Consider the following 17,900-nt stretch of genomic DNA (forward strand, 5'->3'; position numbering starts at 1 on the left):
TGGGGATGGTGTCACCTGCATCATGGAGTTAAGGTTAAAGGAGATAACATCTACAGATTGCTCATATTCAGTGTTAAGAAACTGGTGTTTACTATTATTATTGAAACGAAGACACCTGAAAGGATTAGAGCACAGTTAACAGCTACCGGGTCTTCAGGTCTGTTTTCTGAGAAAAGAATGTGAGGTCGGGCTTCCCTGGTGGCGCAGTGGTTGGGAGTCCGCCTGCCAATGCAGGGGACACGGGTTCGTGCCCCGGTCCGGGAGGATCCCACGTGCCGCAGAGCGGCTGGGCCCGTGAGCCATGGCCGCTGGGCCTGCGCGTCCGGAGCCTGTGCTCGGCAACGGAAGAGGCCGCGGCAGTGAGAGGCCCACGTACCACAAAAAAAAAAAAAAAAAAAAAAAAAAGAATGTGAGGTCTTAAAGCCAAAGTCCAAGGGAAGCTGAATTCTCCTGTCTGCAAGGGAGTCAAGGATGTTTTGTTAAGCTGCCAAACTTCCCCATGGTTGTTAAACAGAATATGAAGTCCTGTGTCAGTTGCCCTATAATTGTTAATAGGAAAATACTTGAAACAAAAAGGATCATATGCATGTACTAGGTATAGCAAAGGAGAATGGGAAACTGGGGAAATGTGTAAATAATGTCCAATTATTACTGCATTTTTGATGTTGTGTTAGGTGCTTTTTGTTAGGTAACTTCTGTTACCTCATTTAACTCTTCATGTCTTCCATTATTCCCCCTTGGGCCTCTTGGCACTATGAGTTACATAAATTATTCCCATCTTTTTTCCAAATTGAGATATAATTGCCATTAATGTTGTATTAGTTTTAGGTGTACAACATAATGATTTGGTATATACATGAATGTATGGTGAAATGATCACCAGAGTAAGGCTAGTTGACAACTAGCACCATACATAGTTAGATTTTTTTTTTCTTGTGATGAGAAGTTCAAGGTTTACTCTCTTGGCAACTTTCAAATATATAGTACAGTGTTATAAACTACAGGCACCATGTTCTACATTACATCCCCATGAGTTATTTATCCTATAACTGCAAGTTTGTACCTTTTGACCACTTTTACCCGTTTCACCTGCCTCCCAAACCCCACCTCTGACAACCACCAATCTGTTCTCTGTATCTGAGTTCCGTTTTTTTTTCTGTTCTGATTCCACGTTTAAGTGAGATCATACAGTATTTGTCTTCCTCTGTCTGACTTATTTCACTACTCCCATTTTATAAACAAAAGGAAATGGTGGATCAGCCTCACAAAGTAATTTGCCTAAAGTTACACAGCAAGTAGGTGGCATTTGAACTCAGAGTGTGGCTCCAAAGCCTGGAGTCTTTCCTTTATACCTAGGAAGGGGTAGGTCACGGAGACTTTTTCCTGAAGAAAGAAGACAGAACCATCACACTGAGGAAGCCAAGAGCAGCCCAGGAGAAGTAGGACAACCACAGTGTCCCCAGAGGTGTAACCAGAGAAAGATCTGTGGAGTTTCCCCACAGGGACTTTCTCTGGGTAGATTATAAATTCTGGGAAAGCTTGGACCTCCCAAGAAGTTTCTGGCTGCACCTGGTCCAACCAAACTACATCCCCAGCACCCAGAAGTAAGAACGAGGAGAAAATCAAGAATGGACAGTTGTTGCCTGGTGGCCAGGGAAGGTCTCCATATTGAAATAATTAAAAGTAGACTAAACAGTGGAAAGACTTCTCTTTGTCTTGTCAACATTGCTCAAGTCAGCCAGAAATTAAAGCAGAGGGCTTAAGAAGAGACAGGAGGTAGAGAGAAGAAGGAAGCTGCTTTTTCTCTGTCTTCTCTCCAGGTCTTCTCTCCAGAAACATATAGGAATAAATTGAAGACATTCTCCAGTCATTGCTGTCGCATTTAGCCCTCCAGTGACAGAAGCCTAAGGTGCAGGCTGGTACCCAGAAGAACTGAAATAACTGCCAGGTGCCCTGAGCTGGTGGGCCCTGCCTGTGGCACAGGCTGGTACTGCCTTAGAGTCCAGAGGCACAGGAAGAGCTGGAAAAGTAGGACCATTCCCAGCTGAATGTCACTCTGTATCACCCACTTCCTGGGAAAGACTCAGCTTTGAGTGGACATCCACAAGATGGATCTTACACTGGTTCTCAGCCATGATAGGGAGGTCTACATGTCTCTCAGATTACCTGTCAGTATCCGGAAAGTAGGTAATATAATTAATATCTATTCTGTGGGTTCCATCACAAAGACTTAAACTGGTCTCTAGTTATCTTCAACAGACAGGATTCCACAATAAGATTTCTGAAATTGGAGAGAGAAAAAAAGAGTGAGAGAGAGAGAGAGGAACCAAACTTTCCATCAGATACCACAGGACAACAAGTGAACACGAAGGCTCTTGATATTCAGGCCCAGAGAAGGCTCTTCACTGAGGGTTGATGGTCCACTTATCCCATGCACTATTTGCTGCATGACTTTCCCATGTAATCAAATAATACATAATCGGGCAGTTCTTGGGAGCTTGTCCTCATCTCTGTACCAGTCTATATGTCTTCAAAGCCCCTACTAGTTAATTTTTTTAATACCTGGTTCAGAGTTTCCATTCCCGGTGATTCCTTCCCTGACAGATCCTATCAATCCTTCATTGGAGCTCTACGCACCTTTTAGTCACCAAACTTCCTTCCTTCTTTCCTTAAACATTTTTAAATGTTTTAAAATTAGTAAACCAATAAGTGTTAAAATTTTATAAAACACAAAACTTGGGGAAAAAAATGAGTTACCTGTAATCAGACCACCCAGAGATGAACAGTTACCACTGTCATGTATGTTCTTCCAGTCTCTCTGGCTTTCTGTTTCCCTCTGTGTTGTTAACATGTTCTTTTTTTTCCTATGTAGCAAAATATCAAGTATCTCTTTTATACGTGTGTCTGTCTATCTGCCTATCTATATCTATATCTATTGGGTAGGCCAAAAAGTTCATTTGGGTTTTTCCATAAGATGTTATGATGCATAGTAGTTCACAGCGTTTTTAATAGCATCATTACAGAGCATTTCACATTTTACTGTAGTTCATGATAAATAGTTAGCACTCACATAGCGCATACTATTCATTGGGTTGTTCTAAGTGCTTACATGCATTGATCTATTTAATCTGTTTAAACTGAGGTGGTTGGTTTAATTATTACTATCAAATTTCACAGATAAGGAAACGGAGGCACCAAGAGTTTAAATAATTTGTCCATGACTAGTATGTTTAGAGCTAGAATTTGAAACTGAACTAGACTGGCTTTAGACTCTTAATCACTGCCATATAGGACTCTAACAGTTTTTAATTGAGCATCTAATAATCAGCAGTTTCTTTAAATATTTTATTTGTCAACTCTGGAAGTCAGGAGCAACAGTGTGAGAATCTCGTCTGAGGTCAAACATCTTCAAGGTGGGGCAGCCAGGTCTGCCTGTTCCCCACACCCATCCACCACCACCACCATCAACCCCCAACACTACCACCAACACCAGCACCACTGTCACCACTACCATCACCAACACCACCACCATCACCACCATCACCACCACCAGCATCATCACCATCACCACCACCATCACCACCATCACCACCTCCATCACCACCATCACCACCACCACCACCACCACCACCACCACCACCACCATCACCACCATCACCACCTCCATCACCACCTCCATCACCACCACCACCACCATCACCACCACCATCACCACCACCACCACCATCACCACCACCACCACCACCACCACCACCACCACCATCACCACCACCACCACCACCACCACCACCATCACCACCACCACCACCATCACCACCACCATCACCACCACCACCACCACCACCACCACCATCACCACCACCACCACCACCATCACCACCATCACCACCATCACCACCATCACCACCACCACCACCACCATCAACCCCCAACACTACCACCAACACCAGCACCACTGTCACCACTACCATCACCATCCCTCCCAACACTAACACTATCACTACTGCCACCACCACCATCACCACCATCACCACCATCACCACTATCACTACCACCACCACCACCGCCACCATCACCACCATCACCACCACCAGCATCATCACCACCACCACCACCATCACCACCATCACCACTATCACTACCACCACCACCACTGCCACCATCACCGCCATCACCACCACCAGCATCATCACCATCACCACCACCATCACCACCACCAGCATCATCACCACCACCACCACCATCACCACCATCACCACTATCACTACCACCACCACCACTGCCACCATCACCACCATCACCACCACCAGCATCATCACCATCACCACCACCACCACCACCATCACCACCATCACCACCATCACCACCTCCATCACCACCATCACCACCATCACCACCACCACCACCACCATCACCACCATCACCACCACCAGCATCATCACCATCACCACCACCATCACCACTATCACCACCACCATCACCACCATCACCACCATCACCACCACCACCACCATCACCACCATCACCACTATCACTACCACCACCACCACTGCCACCATCACCACCATCACCACCACCAGCATCATCACCATCACCACCACCACCACCACCATCACCACCATCACCACCATCACCACCTCCATCACCACCATCACCACCATCACCACCACCACCACCACCATCACCACCATCACCACCACCAGCATCATCACCATCACCACCACCATCACCACTATCACCACCACCATCACCACCATCACCACCATCACCACCACCACCACCACCATCACCACCATCACCACCATCACCACCACCAGCATCATCACCATCACCACCACCATCACCACCATCACCACCATCACCACCTCCATCACCACCATCACCACCATCACCACCACCACCACCACCACCACCACCATCACCACCATCACCACCACCATCACCACCACCACCACCACCACCATCACCACTATCACCACCACCATCACCACTATCACCACTGTCACCATCATCACCACCACCACCACACTGTATTTATTAATTAGCTGGGTGTCTGTCTTTACTTTCTCTTTCTCATTCCCCAGAATATCAAGTCTTTGAAGTCAGAAAATGAGAAGCTTTATTCATCCTATAACCCCAGCACCTAGCACAGTTCCTAGGCCATGGTTACCATGCAATAAATACTTGAAGGAATAAAGGACTCACAGACTTGGTTTGACTGACAGCAACCAAAGAAGACATTTTGTATGAAGAGATCAGTCAACACCTGTTTAAACAGAATGTGCAATACATGATGTGACTTTGTCTCTGTAGACTTGACTCTCTAACACAAAGCAAAATGAAAAGTTTAAATTTTCCGCTTTGAAAACCTCTAAACTTCGCGTGACAGATGTGGCCAGGAGCACTGGTATAGGCTACTTATGCTCTGGCTGCAGTTCTCTAAGGGGAGGTGTGACTTTGGCTCCTTCTTGCTCACTTCCCACCTGGACCTTTGTTCTCCCCACCTTCTACCCCTCTGTGGCATGCTCGTGTATGTGGGAGCTGATTTCATCTCAGTATCCTTTGTCAAAGTTCTCTTTTGTCTGGTGGTTGATACTGTATCAGTTACTTCAGGGCAAGCCCAGAGCTCTGCAAGTCACCCTGGCCATTATTTATTGCCACATCCAGTTCCACAAAGCTTGTGCCAGAAGAGGACTCCAGCAGGTTTTGATGGCCCGTTCTCCCTCATGCATAATTGTATTTGTGTTTTAAAACTCATGCAGCTGAATGGGCTGTTTTGGTGTCCTGGGTTTGAGGATTGGGGATTTCTTTTTACTGTTTACTGCGGCAGCCATTCAGTGCTACTCCTACTCTGTAACTCTCCTCACTTGAAATTTGCCTCTCTCCCACTTTTGACTTTGCAAAATCCACAGAAACAGGCAAACTCTGGTCTCGGAGCAGGGCTGACCCTTTGGTAGATAAAACTGGCAGAAAGTTTGAGTTTGTCAAAACTAGAAGAAATATACCACTAGGAAAACAGCTTATGCACAAAGCAACGAATACTTCCTTTATTTTCATAGTCCCACGGGAGATGTACAGAGAGTGGGTGGGAAAGATCCGAATTTGTCAGTTTGCTGGGGTGGGTTGAGAAGAAATTTGGGGGTACTTTCCGTGGTTCATAAAACACAAGGTTTCATATGCAGGAAATTGCCAAGAGGTCTGCTTTATCTTCTTTCCTAATTACAAACTAGAAGCGTTGACTTTCCAACGTCCAAAAATCCCCCAAGTGAATCAAATAGAAGCAATGGTAGATCTTCCAAACCGAGCCAGAGGATAACAGCTAACATTTATTGAGCACTTAAGGTATGGCAAGCTCTGTGCTATGTGCTTTACCTAAACTGACTTGCTGAAGCCTCACACCTATCTGAATCTGAGGTAGTAAATGCTATTGCCATCCTGGCTTTACAGATAAGGAAGTCAAAGCACAGAAAGGTTAAGTAACTTGAACGCTTACATGTCACACAATTATGAGTGGTGGGCAGGAAACAAGCCTGGGGAGCTTTATATATCATTGGACTCCCATAATCAGAGAACACATTTGACAAGATCACACTGATTTCAGTGAGCGTTTTCCTTGAACATATCCAAGGCCAGTCTTAGAGTTACTATCACTGTGAAGTACTAAAATAAGTATCATTTATTTACTCTACAAATGCTCATTGAACACCTTCTATCTGCCACTTGCTGGGCAAGGCTATGCCAGTGTAATTACTAGTAACTATTTCTGATTGAATTAAATCCTTCATGTGCTTTATTTCATTTAATCCTCACAACTCTTTCAGGTAGGTTTTGTTATTATGAGGTAAAGAATTGATGTTGTAGGGTATACAGAAGTAGAAATATAACACTGTACACATGAAACTTACATAAGTCAATGTTACCTCAATTAAAAAATAAATTAAAAAAAGAATGGTGGTGTTAAGAAGTATTTGTCAAATATGTGCTGCTATAAACACTGCCATCATGGGTAGTGGAGTCAGGATTTGGACCCAGTTTGATCTGACCCCAAAACCAATGCGTTAAAGACAAAGTAAAATTGTAGGTTAGCAATATGACGTGAAATTAGGGAAATGGAAGAAGAGGATACATAGAAGAAAAGTCTGAATTATACTAGTTAAACATTTCCCTCAATATGCCCTGTTATAGCTTCTCATGAACAAACACCCCGTCACTCTAAGATGAGGTGTACAGATCTCCTGCCTTCTGCAGTTCACCAGTCACACAGACCAGGACTCCTTCCATCTTGCTCGTTGTCTCCTCTTCACAGTCTTCCAGGGACTAAACTTAGTGCATAACGAGATGACTTGAATGTACTCAGCCAGGTGATCCCTGGAAGAGTTAATATACATTTCATGTAAATGCAGATGGTGCCGGGAATCGTGAGAAACAGAGGATTAAATTAAATGATCCATACGTTCCATTAAGAAAGGTTTTTCAGCAACAGTAAGATGCCTGAACCGTGACAAACATTCTATAGACAATGAAGATGTTTCTGAACAATTCATAATTGTCCCAGTTATTCTGAAACAATTAAAATAGGTTTTGCCTTTGGGACACAGAGCCATGGGGTCCACTTTGAACTCGACCTGCCACCTTGTGGAAATTGGAGGCAATAAAAAACATGGCCCTTGAATAATACACTGTAATAATAATATGATCTGGGCTAACATTTTTTGAGGGCTTATACGCTAGGCACTATGCTAACCATCTTTTTCTTTTCTTTTTTTTTTAATTGAGGATCTTTATTAACGGGTGCTTTCAGTTTGCTATTTTGAAAAAATCAAGCTGTAAACTTTTATAACAAATTAAAAATGAGATTCTTAAAAATCTCAACTTGACCAGATATGAAACAATTTAAAAACCTTTAAAGGTGTATTGAGAAAAACCATGCTTTTTTTAAAAAAACACGTTTGTCATTACATTTTAGTTTCTCATTACTAAAAAGAGACGTCTTTAGGTAAAAATAATAAAAACCCCATGCTGCATAGATAACGCAGATAGTTCTAGTTATTCGGTCAACAGGCAAAAAGCAAGCACTTTAGTCTTTAGCTCCAATCTTTTGTTCATTTCTTACTGCTGGAATTTCATATTCATTTCTTCTTGTTGGATGACTAAACCGGATGATGGTAGAGATGGTAAACCAGCATTTACTCAGCCCCGCCCTGCTCAGCCTCGGGAGCGGACGCATTCTCAGCTGGTAGATATGCTGCTTTTGTCTCTTTGCCACCGTGTGGTTTAGGGTTTTCTGGGCGTCTGCGTCGGTAATTGAAGTTGCGGCGGTACCGACGTTGAGGGGGCGGCTGACCTTGGGTCTCATCTCCTAGATTTTCCTTATCTTCTTCACTGCCGTCCTCCCTGCGCTGTCTTTGGCGAGGAGGGCCCCTGCGGAACGGTGGTCTATAACCCCGATACATATTCTGTGTCACTGGTCTACCTTGTTCTCCTGCACCCTGGTTGTCCGCACCCTCCATCACCTCTCTCTGCACGGGAGGGTTGGAACGCTGTGCTCGACGCCCATAGGGTCTCCGCATGCAGTAAGGTGGGCGCCTGCGGTAGGGCCGGCGCTGTCGGGCCTGGCCTTCGGGGGCACTCTCGGATCCCTCCGCCTTTTCCCCACTCTCACACTTCTGGTAATTCTGCTGGAGGTTGCGTGGAGGACCCCTGCGACGTGGAGAGCGGCTCTAGGGGTCGCGGTCTGCGGCATGTTCACCGCCTTGCGCTGGCACCGCCCCAGGGCCTGCATCGTTTGCTGCTCCGCACCCTCTTCTCCTTCAACGACATCGAATTCCACGGTCTCCCCATCTCCTACACAGCGACGGTACCTCCTGGGGTTCTTCTTTATGGCAGTCCGGTGAACAAATGCATCTTCCTCGGGGTCATTCCTGTTGATGAAACCACACCCCTTTCTCACACTGAACCATTTTGCTGTTCCCTAAACCTTCGATGCGATGGTCTTCTCGTCCCCGCCGGCAGGCACCGCCGCTGTGAGGCCGCCCGGGCCGCCGCGCCCTGCGCCGCCGCTGCCCGTCGTGCGGGTCTTGGGGTCGGCAACGCTGAGGGCGTGAGGGCGGCGGGCGGCTGCCGGGTCTCGGCCTCGCTGCTCGTGGCTGCGGCGACGGTGACTGGGGCCCCCTGCGGCAGCCACGGCTCCTCCCGGGCTGGGACGGTAACTAGGCCGGCGGCAGCGGTGAGGCTGCTCGGGGCTCTCTGGGGTCCGCTCTCCGCTCCCGCTACCGGTCGAACTCTGTGTTAACCACCTTTTAAATGTTTTCTTGTGTAATGATCAAAATAACTTTATGAGGTAGGAACTACCACTGTCCCCATTTTAAGGGTGAGGAAGAGGTGACTTAGCAAGGTCAAGTAATTTGCCTACAGTCACAGATCTGGGCAGCATGACCTCAGGGCCCGTGCACTAAACCACGCACTGTCCTGTGCTCTATACAGCCCCTCTCATTCTCATGTAGTATTTAAACATTTAAATAAATATTGCAGTTCTTTGGAAGGGTCAGTAATAACCTTCCATCCTTAGATAGCCACCTTCCATCAGAATCATCAGAAACATACTTTTAGCAGCTACCAGCTGGCCCAATGCATAGGAGGCAAGAAGGAGGAGAGTACAGCTGGAGGAGAGCTTTCCTTGGAGTCTTTCATTATCTCAAAGTTCCTTTCTCTTTGCAGGGTTCTGTCCAGTGATCACCACTCCCTTCATGTTCTTATGTTTCTTCACACTCACTCATGCACAAACACCATCTGACCTAGATCCTACACCTTGGTTTTCCCGCTGTGTTACCTTGGGCTAGTATCCTAACCTTTCTGAGCCTCATTTTCCTCATCTGTAAATGGCGATAACACTGACACATATAACCATGCTCTGAGAGAATAAATGAGATCTAAAATATCTAGCGTAGTACTCATCACATAGTAAGTCCTTGATTCATATATACAACAAAAAATGATAATTTTACTATCAATTCTACAATTCTACATCACGTTTGAATAGCATTCAATACTTTTCACAGTAGCTCCAAGCATTATTTTCTGTGCTCCTTACATCAACCTGGTGCAAACGGCAGGAAAGATCTACGACCCCACTTTACAAATAATTGTCATTAAGATTTGTCATGTACCTACTCTGACTAGGGAACTGGGCTAGGAAGTTAGAGATGTATAACATTTACATTGACTTTCACAATGGTTTAGTAGCTATCCTTTTTTATGACAAAGTACACAGTGAATCCCTGGTGAGATAATAGAAAACATATATATTGGTCTCTGCCCCTCATTCATGGCACAGGGCTCTTAAAACCCATGTAATTTCCTAAGTGGTAAGAGCATTAGGAGTATCTTTTGTCCTAATATTTGGTCTTTGCTAATGAGGCGACTCTGCGTGGCTCCTGGATGAGGGCTGGTCATTGGAAAGACAAAGCCATGATTAGAAGCTTGGAATTTTCAGCCCTGCCCCTCGTTTTCTTGAGAAGGGAAAAGGGCTGAAACTGGAGTCAATGATCGTTCAAGCCTACGTGATGAAGCTTCTATGAAACTCCAATAGTCTGGGGTTCGGAGAGCTTCCGGGTTGGTGAACACATGGAGGTACTGGGCAGGGGGATGGGGGGGTGGGCCTAGATGGGGCATGGAAGCTCCATGCCTCTTCCCACCCACCTTGCCCTACGCATCCCTTCCATCTAGACGTTAATCTGTATCCTTTACTATATTCTTTTATTATAAACTTCTAAACATAAGTAAAGGTTCCCCTGAGTTCTGTGAACCACTCTAACAAACTGGTCACACCCAAGGTGGAGGTTGATGGAAACTCCAATCTTTAGCCAGTCAGTCAGAAGCACAGGTGACAACCTTGACTGGCACCTGAAGAGGGGGGTAGTCTTATAGGACTGAGCCCTTAACCTATAGGGTTTGCTAGCACCAGGTAGACAGTGTCAGAATTGAGTTGAATTGTAGGACATCCAGCAGGTATCAGAGCATTGCTTCTTGGTGTGGGACCCACTCCCCATCCTCATCTCCACCCCAACCGCTGCCCGACATGGGAAATTGGGGATCAGAACCCGTTAAAGGGAAAAACCCATAAAATGATGCTTCCCTTACTTCCCCCAGGGCAATTTTGTGGCCTCCTAGAAATTATACTTATGAATATATGACTTACACAATGGAGTGATATGTAGCAGTCAGAATAAATAAAATACATGACATGCAATGCTATAGGTGAGTGCCTTTTGCATGCCAAGCACTTTCTAAACACTAGGGATATAGCAGTGAATGCAACAGACAAAAATCCCTGCATTCCAATAACTAAGTTCTAGGGTTGAAAAGAACAGTGGCCTTGGAGTGGGATAAATTCCAAGGCAAAATAGTGGTTAACAGCCTGGACACTGTGAGTTGGGCTGCTTGGGTTTAAATCTTGGCTCTTCCAATGGGCAAGTTACTTAATTTCTCTAAGCTTCCATTCCTGTATCTGTGAGTTAATGCCTACATTGGAAAGTTCCTTGAGGATTAATGATTTATCATATACTACACTGTTTAACATAGTGCCTGATATACAGTAAGCACTCAATGAGTATTAGCAATGGTTTATTGCTTGGTGAGACACTTACTTACCAAATCACTTAAGCCAAAATCGTGAGGGTATACTTGACACCTGACCCTTTTGATTATTGTGTTCTGTCAATTTTACCTCCTAAATACGTCTTGAGTGTGTATATTCCCCCCTCCCTTTTTCTCCCTTGCCATTATCTTAGCTCAGGCTGATGCTTCTAGTATTAATTAGAGAATTAATTTGCCAAGTGGGCTCCCTACCTTTAGCGTTCTTCTCCCAAACATTCCTCTTCCTTGATCAAAAATTTGACCACATCCTTTCCCTGATTGAAATCCTCCTTGAATGCTCCTTCCATGACTCTCCCTTGCTTATAAACTCTTTAGCATGGTCTGTGAGACCTTCATAATCTAGCCCCTGCCTATCACCGGTCACCTCCCCTTGTACTCTAAGCCTCCACCACATTGGTCTCTCTCCCTAAACAGATTTTAAGCTCTTTGGGCAAAGGAAACGAGTCTTCGTTCCTCTGGTGTACCCAACACTTACTTAGCACAGGGTGTGTCACATGGTAGGTGAACTGAAGTCTATTGAAGAATGGTTGCAATGCTGTCATGATCATTTTGGTGTTGCTTGGTAATATAGTAAATGATAACATGGTAATTGAACACTTGCCATGTCCAGGCACAGGGCTAAGTGCTTCATAGGCATCATTTTACTTAATCTTTTTTTTAAAAAAACAAACCTAAGAGAGAGGTAAGTGCTGTTAAGATGAGAAAACTTTGGTTTAGCAGGGTTTCATAATTCCCAGCATCACAGAGTGGTAAATGGTAGGGCAGGATGTCAAAACCTGGTATGCGGATTCTAAATCCCTGTGCTTTGTTCCCATAAGCATTTTGGAAATCTCAGAATGAGAAATAACTTCTCCATCTTTCTGAAAGGTCTCAGAAATGTTGACCAGTGGAATCCATTGATTAAAAGCTCTGGACATCACTATTTCTGTTTCTCATACAACTATCATTTCTATTTTAGTTCAGACTAATAACTCCAACTAGAATTTTTTACCTTATATATTTCCTTTTGGTCTAGGTATTTCATCCTAGGTCCCTTTCAAAGGTAACGTGAAAGATTTGTTGAAATGTGTAGTTTTGCCAACTTATTTTAGAGGAAAAGCATATCTTAGAAACTTGATTCTAAACACCCCTTCTGGGAAAGTAGGATTTAACATGAAACAACCACAATTCATGCTTGCCATTCAGATGGGCAATGGTTAGATCAGTAGTTCAGCAGATGTTTTCTGAAATAAATTATTATGCATTGCCACTGCTCTAGCTTGATCAGACGAGAAAGGGGAAGCCAGGATTACATACATACAGCCAGGATTACATACATTACATACAGTTTTTATTCCTTTCTTAAGGATGAATGTGATTAATAGGACGATAGACAAATGGAAGCAGCAACAGCTTTATAACCAAAACATGTTTTAAAATATCATTAGTCGTCGGTGCCAGGTACCAAACAATGCTGGTTGATGATAACAACAAACAGATTACCTTTTACAGAGGCAAAAACTTGTATTACACTGTTTTGCATTTAATGTTTTAGAACTGTACAAAGAGTCTCACTTCCAAAGCAGAAATATCATTTGGATAGTATTAGCAGATCCTTAATATCATTTAAAAATTTCATTTATAAACGGCTACATTATGGTGAGATGTTCTACGATAATAATCACTTTTTTGTTGTTATTATTATGGAACAATGAAAATTTCTGTTAGGGAAACAGGGTGCTCTTGACCCTTGCTTGTACTTGTAAACACTGCAAGAAAGAAGTAATTAGAGCTGTGGGAAAAGTCCGTCATGGGAGCAGGCAGCCTTTAGAAATGACATTCTTGACTCAGTCATCTCCTCCACAGATCTTTACGAGTGTGACTGCATAGTCTCCAGAAGTATCTGACTGCAAGGAACAGGACCGATGGAGAGAAGGACAGACATGGCGTAAATAATGAGGGGACCATGAATGAATCAAATCGCACAGCACTAGGGGATTCGCTGGCGTGTAAGGCTCATGACCTGTACCATTTAGTGAAATGCACCTGTAATTCCATCATCCATTAACACCTGAGTGTAATCCTGTTCCAGCCTAGCATCTTCTTTATAATATATGATGTTTAAATTCTTCCTGATATACTGCAATTAAATTTCAATTTGGGTTTAAAAAAAATGAGTGCTTCGGGTTTCCCTGGTGGCGCAGTGGTTGAGAGTCTGCCTGCCGATGCAGGGGACGCGGGTTCGTGCCCGGGTCCGGGAAGATCCCACATGCCGCAGAGCGGCTGGGCCCGTGAGCCATGGCCGCTGAGCCTGCGCGTCTGGAGCCTGAGCTCCACAACGGGAGAGGCCACAACAGTGAGAGGCCCGCGTACCGCAAAAAAAAAAAAAAAAAAAAAAATGAGTGCATCAATTACCTAATATTACATAATCTTATTTTTCTCATAAAACTTTAGAAAATTATAGTTTTAATAGTATTTATATTAGTATTTATCAAACACTTGCTCTTCTAAGGGTTAACTACTTTAACCCTTATAATAACTCTGTACAGTAGATACCATAGTAGCTCCACCTAACAGATAAGTAAAACGAGAAAAACAGAGGTTGGGAAATTTGCCCCAAACTATATAGTGAATAAATGCAGAGGGAGGATTCGAACCCAGTTAACCTGGCTCCTTAACACCAAACTATACTTCCTGACTTAAGAAAGTGAGATGAACTACATCCCCACAGAGTATGTTTCCCAGTTACTCTCTCCTAGGCTAGCCGAAAAAGGATCTTGGTTCAGAAAAGATACCAGGTGAGATTGAAGCTTACAGTACAAGATGCCATGTTTGTCATGAGTCTGGGAGTTAGAAACCTGGGAGTCATCCTCGACTCCTTCCCTTCCTTTCTCCTCACACCAAGATGTCATACCAAGTCCCTTAAGTTTTAACTCCTAGATATCTTTTGAGTCTTTGCTCTTTCCTCCTTTTGTATTACCAGTAGCTTTGCATCACTATTTTGTGTTACAGTCAGAGCTACTCTAATATGCCTAATATAGTAACTCATCACCCCATATACCTTCTATCTTATGTCCAATTCATTCTCCACAGACACAGGGATCTTTTCTAAATATACTTCTGGTCATGACACTATGTGCTTAAAATTTAAACACTTCACTGGCCTCCCGTCGCTCTTAAGCAAGACCAAATCCTTAGACATTGTCAGAAAAAGTCCTGAATGATCTGGTCCCACCAGCCTCAATTTTCATTAATGTTTCCTCCACCACGAGGTCTTTCCACTTGCAATTCCTTTTGTTAGAAGGCTCTGCTGACCTCTGATCCCCACAGCCTTCGCCTTGTTAAGTCTAGTCATTTTTAGATCTGAATCATAACCTTCCTATAGGTCAAATCCTCCTGCTATGTGATCTTATAGCACAATCTCCTTTACATTGAACATGGTTGTAATTTTACATTTATTTCTAATTCCATAAGGACAGAAAACTTTTTTCTTTACTTATAATTGTAATCCTGAACCCGGCACATAATATACATTCAGTATTTTAAATGGAATGAATGAAATACTAATTCTGTGATCTCAAGTCTTCCTTTCAACTGAATGCATATTGCCACTCAGATTTTATTTTTCCATATTCCCAAGGTAGACTCCTAATCAATCAAGTGCCTCATTAATTCTTATCCTCCTACTTCTCATCATATATGTTTCTAGAGCATTCCCCTTTGAGACCCTATTGACCGGCATAGCACCTGGCTCATAGGAGGCACTTAACACATGCTTATTCACCTGAAAGGCAAGCTCAAGACCCATTTCCCAAGAAATATTCCCTATCTAATCCCAAACGTCTTTTACTCTCAGTTCCTATACTACTGTCCTTTGTACCCCATAATCTAGTATTTAACTGCATGTTGTTTCATATTATTTCTTTATGTCAGCCACTTTATTCTCTCTTTTTAAAAAAAATTTCTTTGCATTTATAATATCACATTTTAGTATATACTATCAATATGAAATATTATTAGGCAGAATACTGTGGTAACTCATACTATTATCTTGTAATTGTTTTATTTATGGCCACCTCAGTCTCCACATAGATTATGAATTAATTGAGGGTAGCTATTATATTTTCCTTTAAAGACCCTGGAATTATGCTATTTATTAAATAGGTACTCAACTTGTTGATAAAGGAAATCTACCCAAAACTGTAATTTCATCCAATTTTTAAATTAAGATCCTATTATTAAGTAATAAGAAATACAGATTTGTTCTCACCTACTCTCTTCCTCTTCTCCTCCCCTCCAGTCATCATTTGAGAAAGGTGTTAATGAGCAGAGAAATGTCTAAATTAAAGGCGGAAGGAAGAGGAACCCAAGGCTGGGATGATATACAAAATGGAACTCTAGCTCCTGAATTACAGAATTTTAACCATCGAAAACATCCTATTCATCAGTCTTGAAAATGTAATGAGATTACCTGATAATGTAAGTTAGGTGACAGAAGTGAAGAAACCTTAGATAATTTTAAATTACACACTGAACTCTGCAGCAATGGATTTTTCTTTTCTGTCAAGATACACGTTGCTTAAATGTTTCCTAATACAGTAAGCCTCAATTACCCAGACCATGGAGGGGGGCAGGGAGAGCTACCAGTTAACTGAATTTCCTAGTTTGCCAAGGGTGAACTGAAGGCTTTTCTCGTGTTGCAACCCTGTTACTGGCAATCTTTATAAAACATATGCCTCTCCTTTTCTGCCTTGGTAAAAACAATTTGGTTAACGTTATTGTATCTTTCTCTGTTGATTGAAACTATTGTAATGTGTCAGATGGATTCAAATTTCATTGAGTATGAGCAGTTGATGAAATCTGTGCTAAGCCCCAGGCACAGCCTGACAGCTGCCTTTTTGAATAAGTTTTCTATTTCAACTTAGGCATGCATCTTTTCCTGCAAAGGTTTAGTACAAAAACAACAGCTCTCATTAAAAAAAACAAAAAAAAAAACCAAAAACGATTTTGGTGAATGAATCTAGTTGACTAACTGAGGTGCAGTGGAAGTCAATTGGTAATATTTACCAAAATTATGGATATATTTACATCTGTCTCAGCAATCCTACCAACTCATGAGAACATATCCCTCAGATACACTTGTACCTTATGAAATTGTATATGCGTATTGCAGCGTTGTTTATAATAGCAAGAAACTTGAAACATCTGTTCATGTGGTAGGTACAAATATACAAATAATGGAATGATATGCAGCTGTTAAAAAGAATGAGAAAGATTCCTATATCCTGAAATAAAGAACTCCAAGGTGCAGAACGATTTTATCTTTTGAGTCAAACAAAGAAGAAATTTAAAATATGTACTTTTCTTCTACTGTCAGAAAGAAAAACTGAAATAAATTAAAATACTGCAATATAAAAAACAGATTAAGCAACTTGCATATGCAATTCACAAAAGAAGAAAAATTAGTGGCCACTAAACCTGAAAAAAATGTTGAGTGTCTTTTATGTGCCTGGGATTTTAGAGCTGAAAAATAATCACTGTCTTTAAGGGATATTTTGTTATTACTCTTTTAAACTCGGGAAACACATTTACACACTGACAAGAGAGAGAAACCTAAGTCACATATGTCCATGTTTTGAGAATTATAAGGGAAAAAGGATGTGTAGAGAGAGGCATGATATGTTTTGCTAATTTTAAGAAGAGACTTACTTCAATTGCTGAATGTAGGGAATAGCCATACTGCTTCTTAAACTCTGCTCGAATGTCCAAAAGGTCAATTTCTGATCTGGAAACCATTATTCGGTTCAGAGTAAACTCATCAGTCCCAGCGCCCTGTTGAGAAATGCAAGTGTCCACGATACCAATCTCATTGCTCACAAAACAACATACAGAACTATATTTACAGGACATAGATAATGGTACGCAAAATATTCAACCACAGTGACTCTCCTTCACTCATTTTTCATCAAACATCATCATTCATTTATTCAAGAAATATTTATTGAGCATTTTGTCTGTGCCATCACATTGTCAAATGCTGAAAACAGAGATGAGATGCCCCGGTTAAACTTTCAATTTTGTAAAGGATACAGGTGAGAAAATGGGCCATTACAATAAAATTTGACATACGGGAACTACTGGGTACTATGGGAGCATATGCTCGGGAGGCCTAAGATAGATCAAAGATTAGGAAAGGTCTGTTTGAGAAAGTGGTATTTAAGCTGGGGCCTAAATAATCAGCCAGGGGAAGAAGGAATGGAGTTCTT

General features: G+C 42.6%; 1 protein-coding gene and 1 pseudogene across 4 annotated transcripts in view; both read right to left on the reverse strand.

Moving 5' to 3' along the window:
• Positions 1–6,020: 6,020 nt before the first annotated feature.
• Positions 6,021–17,900, reverse strand: part of ANXA3 (annexin A3) — a 60,676-nt gene continuing 48,796 nt past the window's right edge. For 2 of the 3 annotated variants that reach the window (XM_082638376.1, XM_082638377.1), the window contains exons 12-13: positions 17,344–17,466; positions 12,964–13,541 (exon numbers count right to left, since the gene is read on the reverse strand). In XM_082638376.1, coding sequence (XP_082494502.1) covers positions 13,482–13,541; positions 17,344–17,466 — 183 coding nt within the window. In that variant the 3' untranslated portion in view covers positions 12,964–13,481. Of the gene's footprint in view, positions 7,369–12,963; positions 13,542–17,343; positions 17,467–17,900 lie in introns of those variants that run through there. The other variant, XM_082638378.1, reaches the window with a different exon arrangement.
• LOC309798635 (Y-box-binding protein 1-like) lies at positions 7,399–10,721 on the reverse strand (annotated as a pseudogene). The gene is made up of 2 exons: positions 10,699–10,721; positions 7,399–9,283 (listed from the first exon to the last, which is right to left on the reverse strand). The product of its transcript is annotated as a Y-box-binding protein 1-like (transcript).

This window comes from Mesoplodon mirus, assembly GCF_964341445.2.
Source record: "Mesoplodon mirus genome assembly, chromosome: 2".
NCBI lineage: Eukaryota > Metazoa > Chordata > Mammalia > Artiodactyla > Ziphiidae > Mesoplodon > Mesoplodon mirus.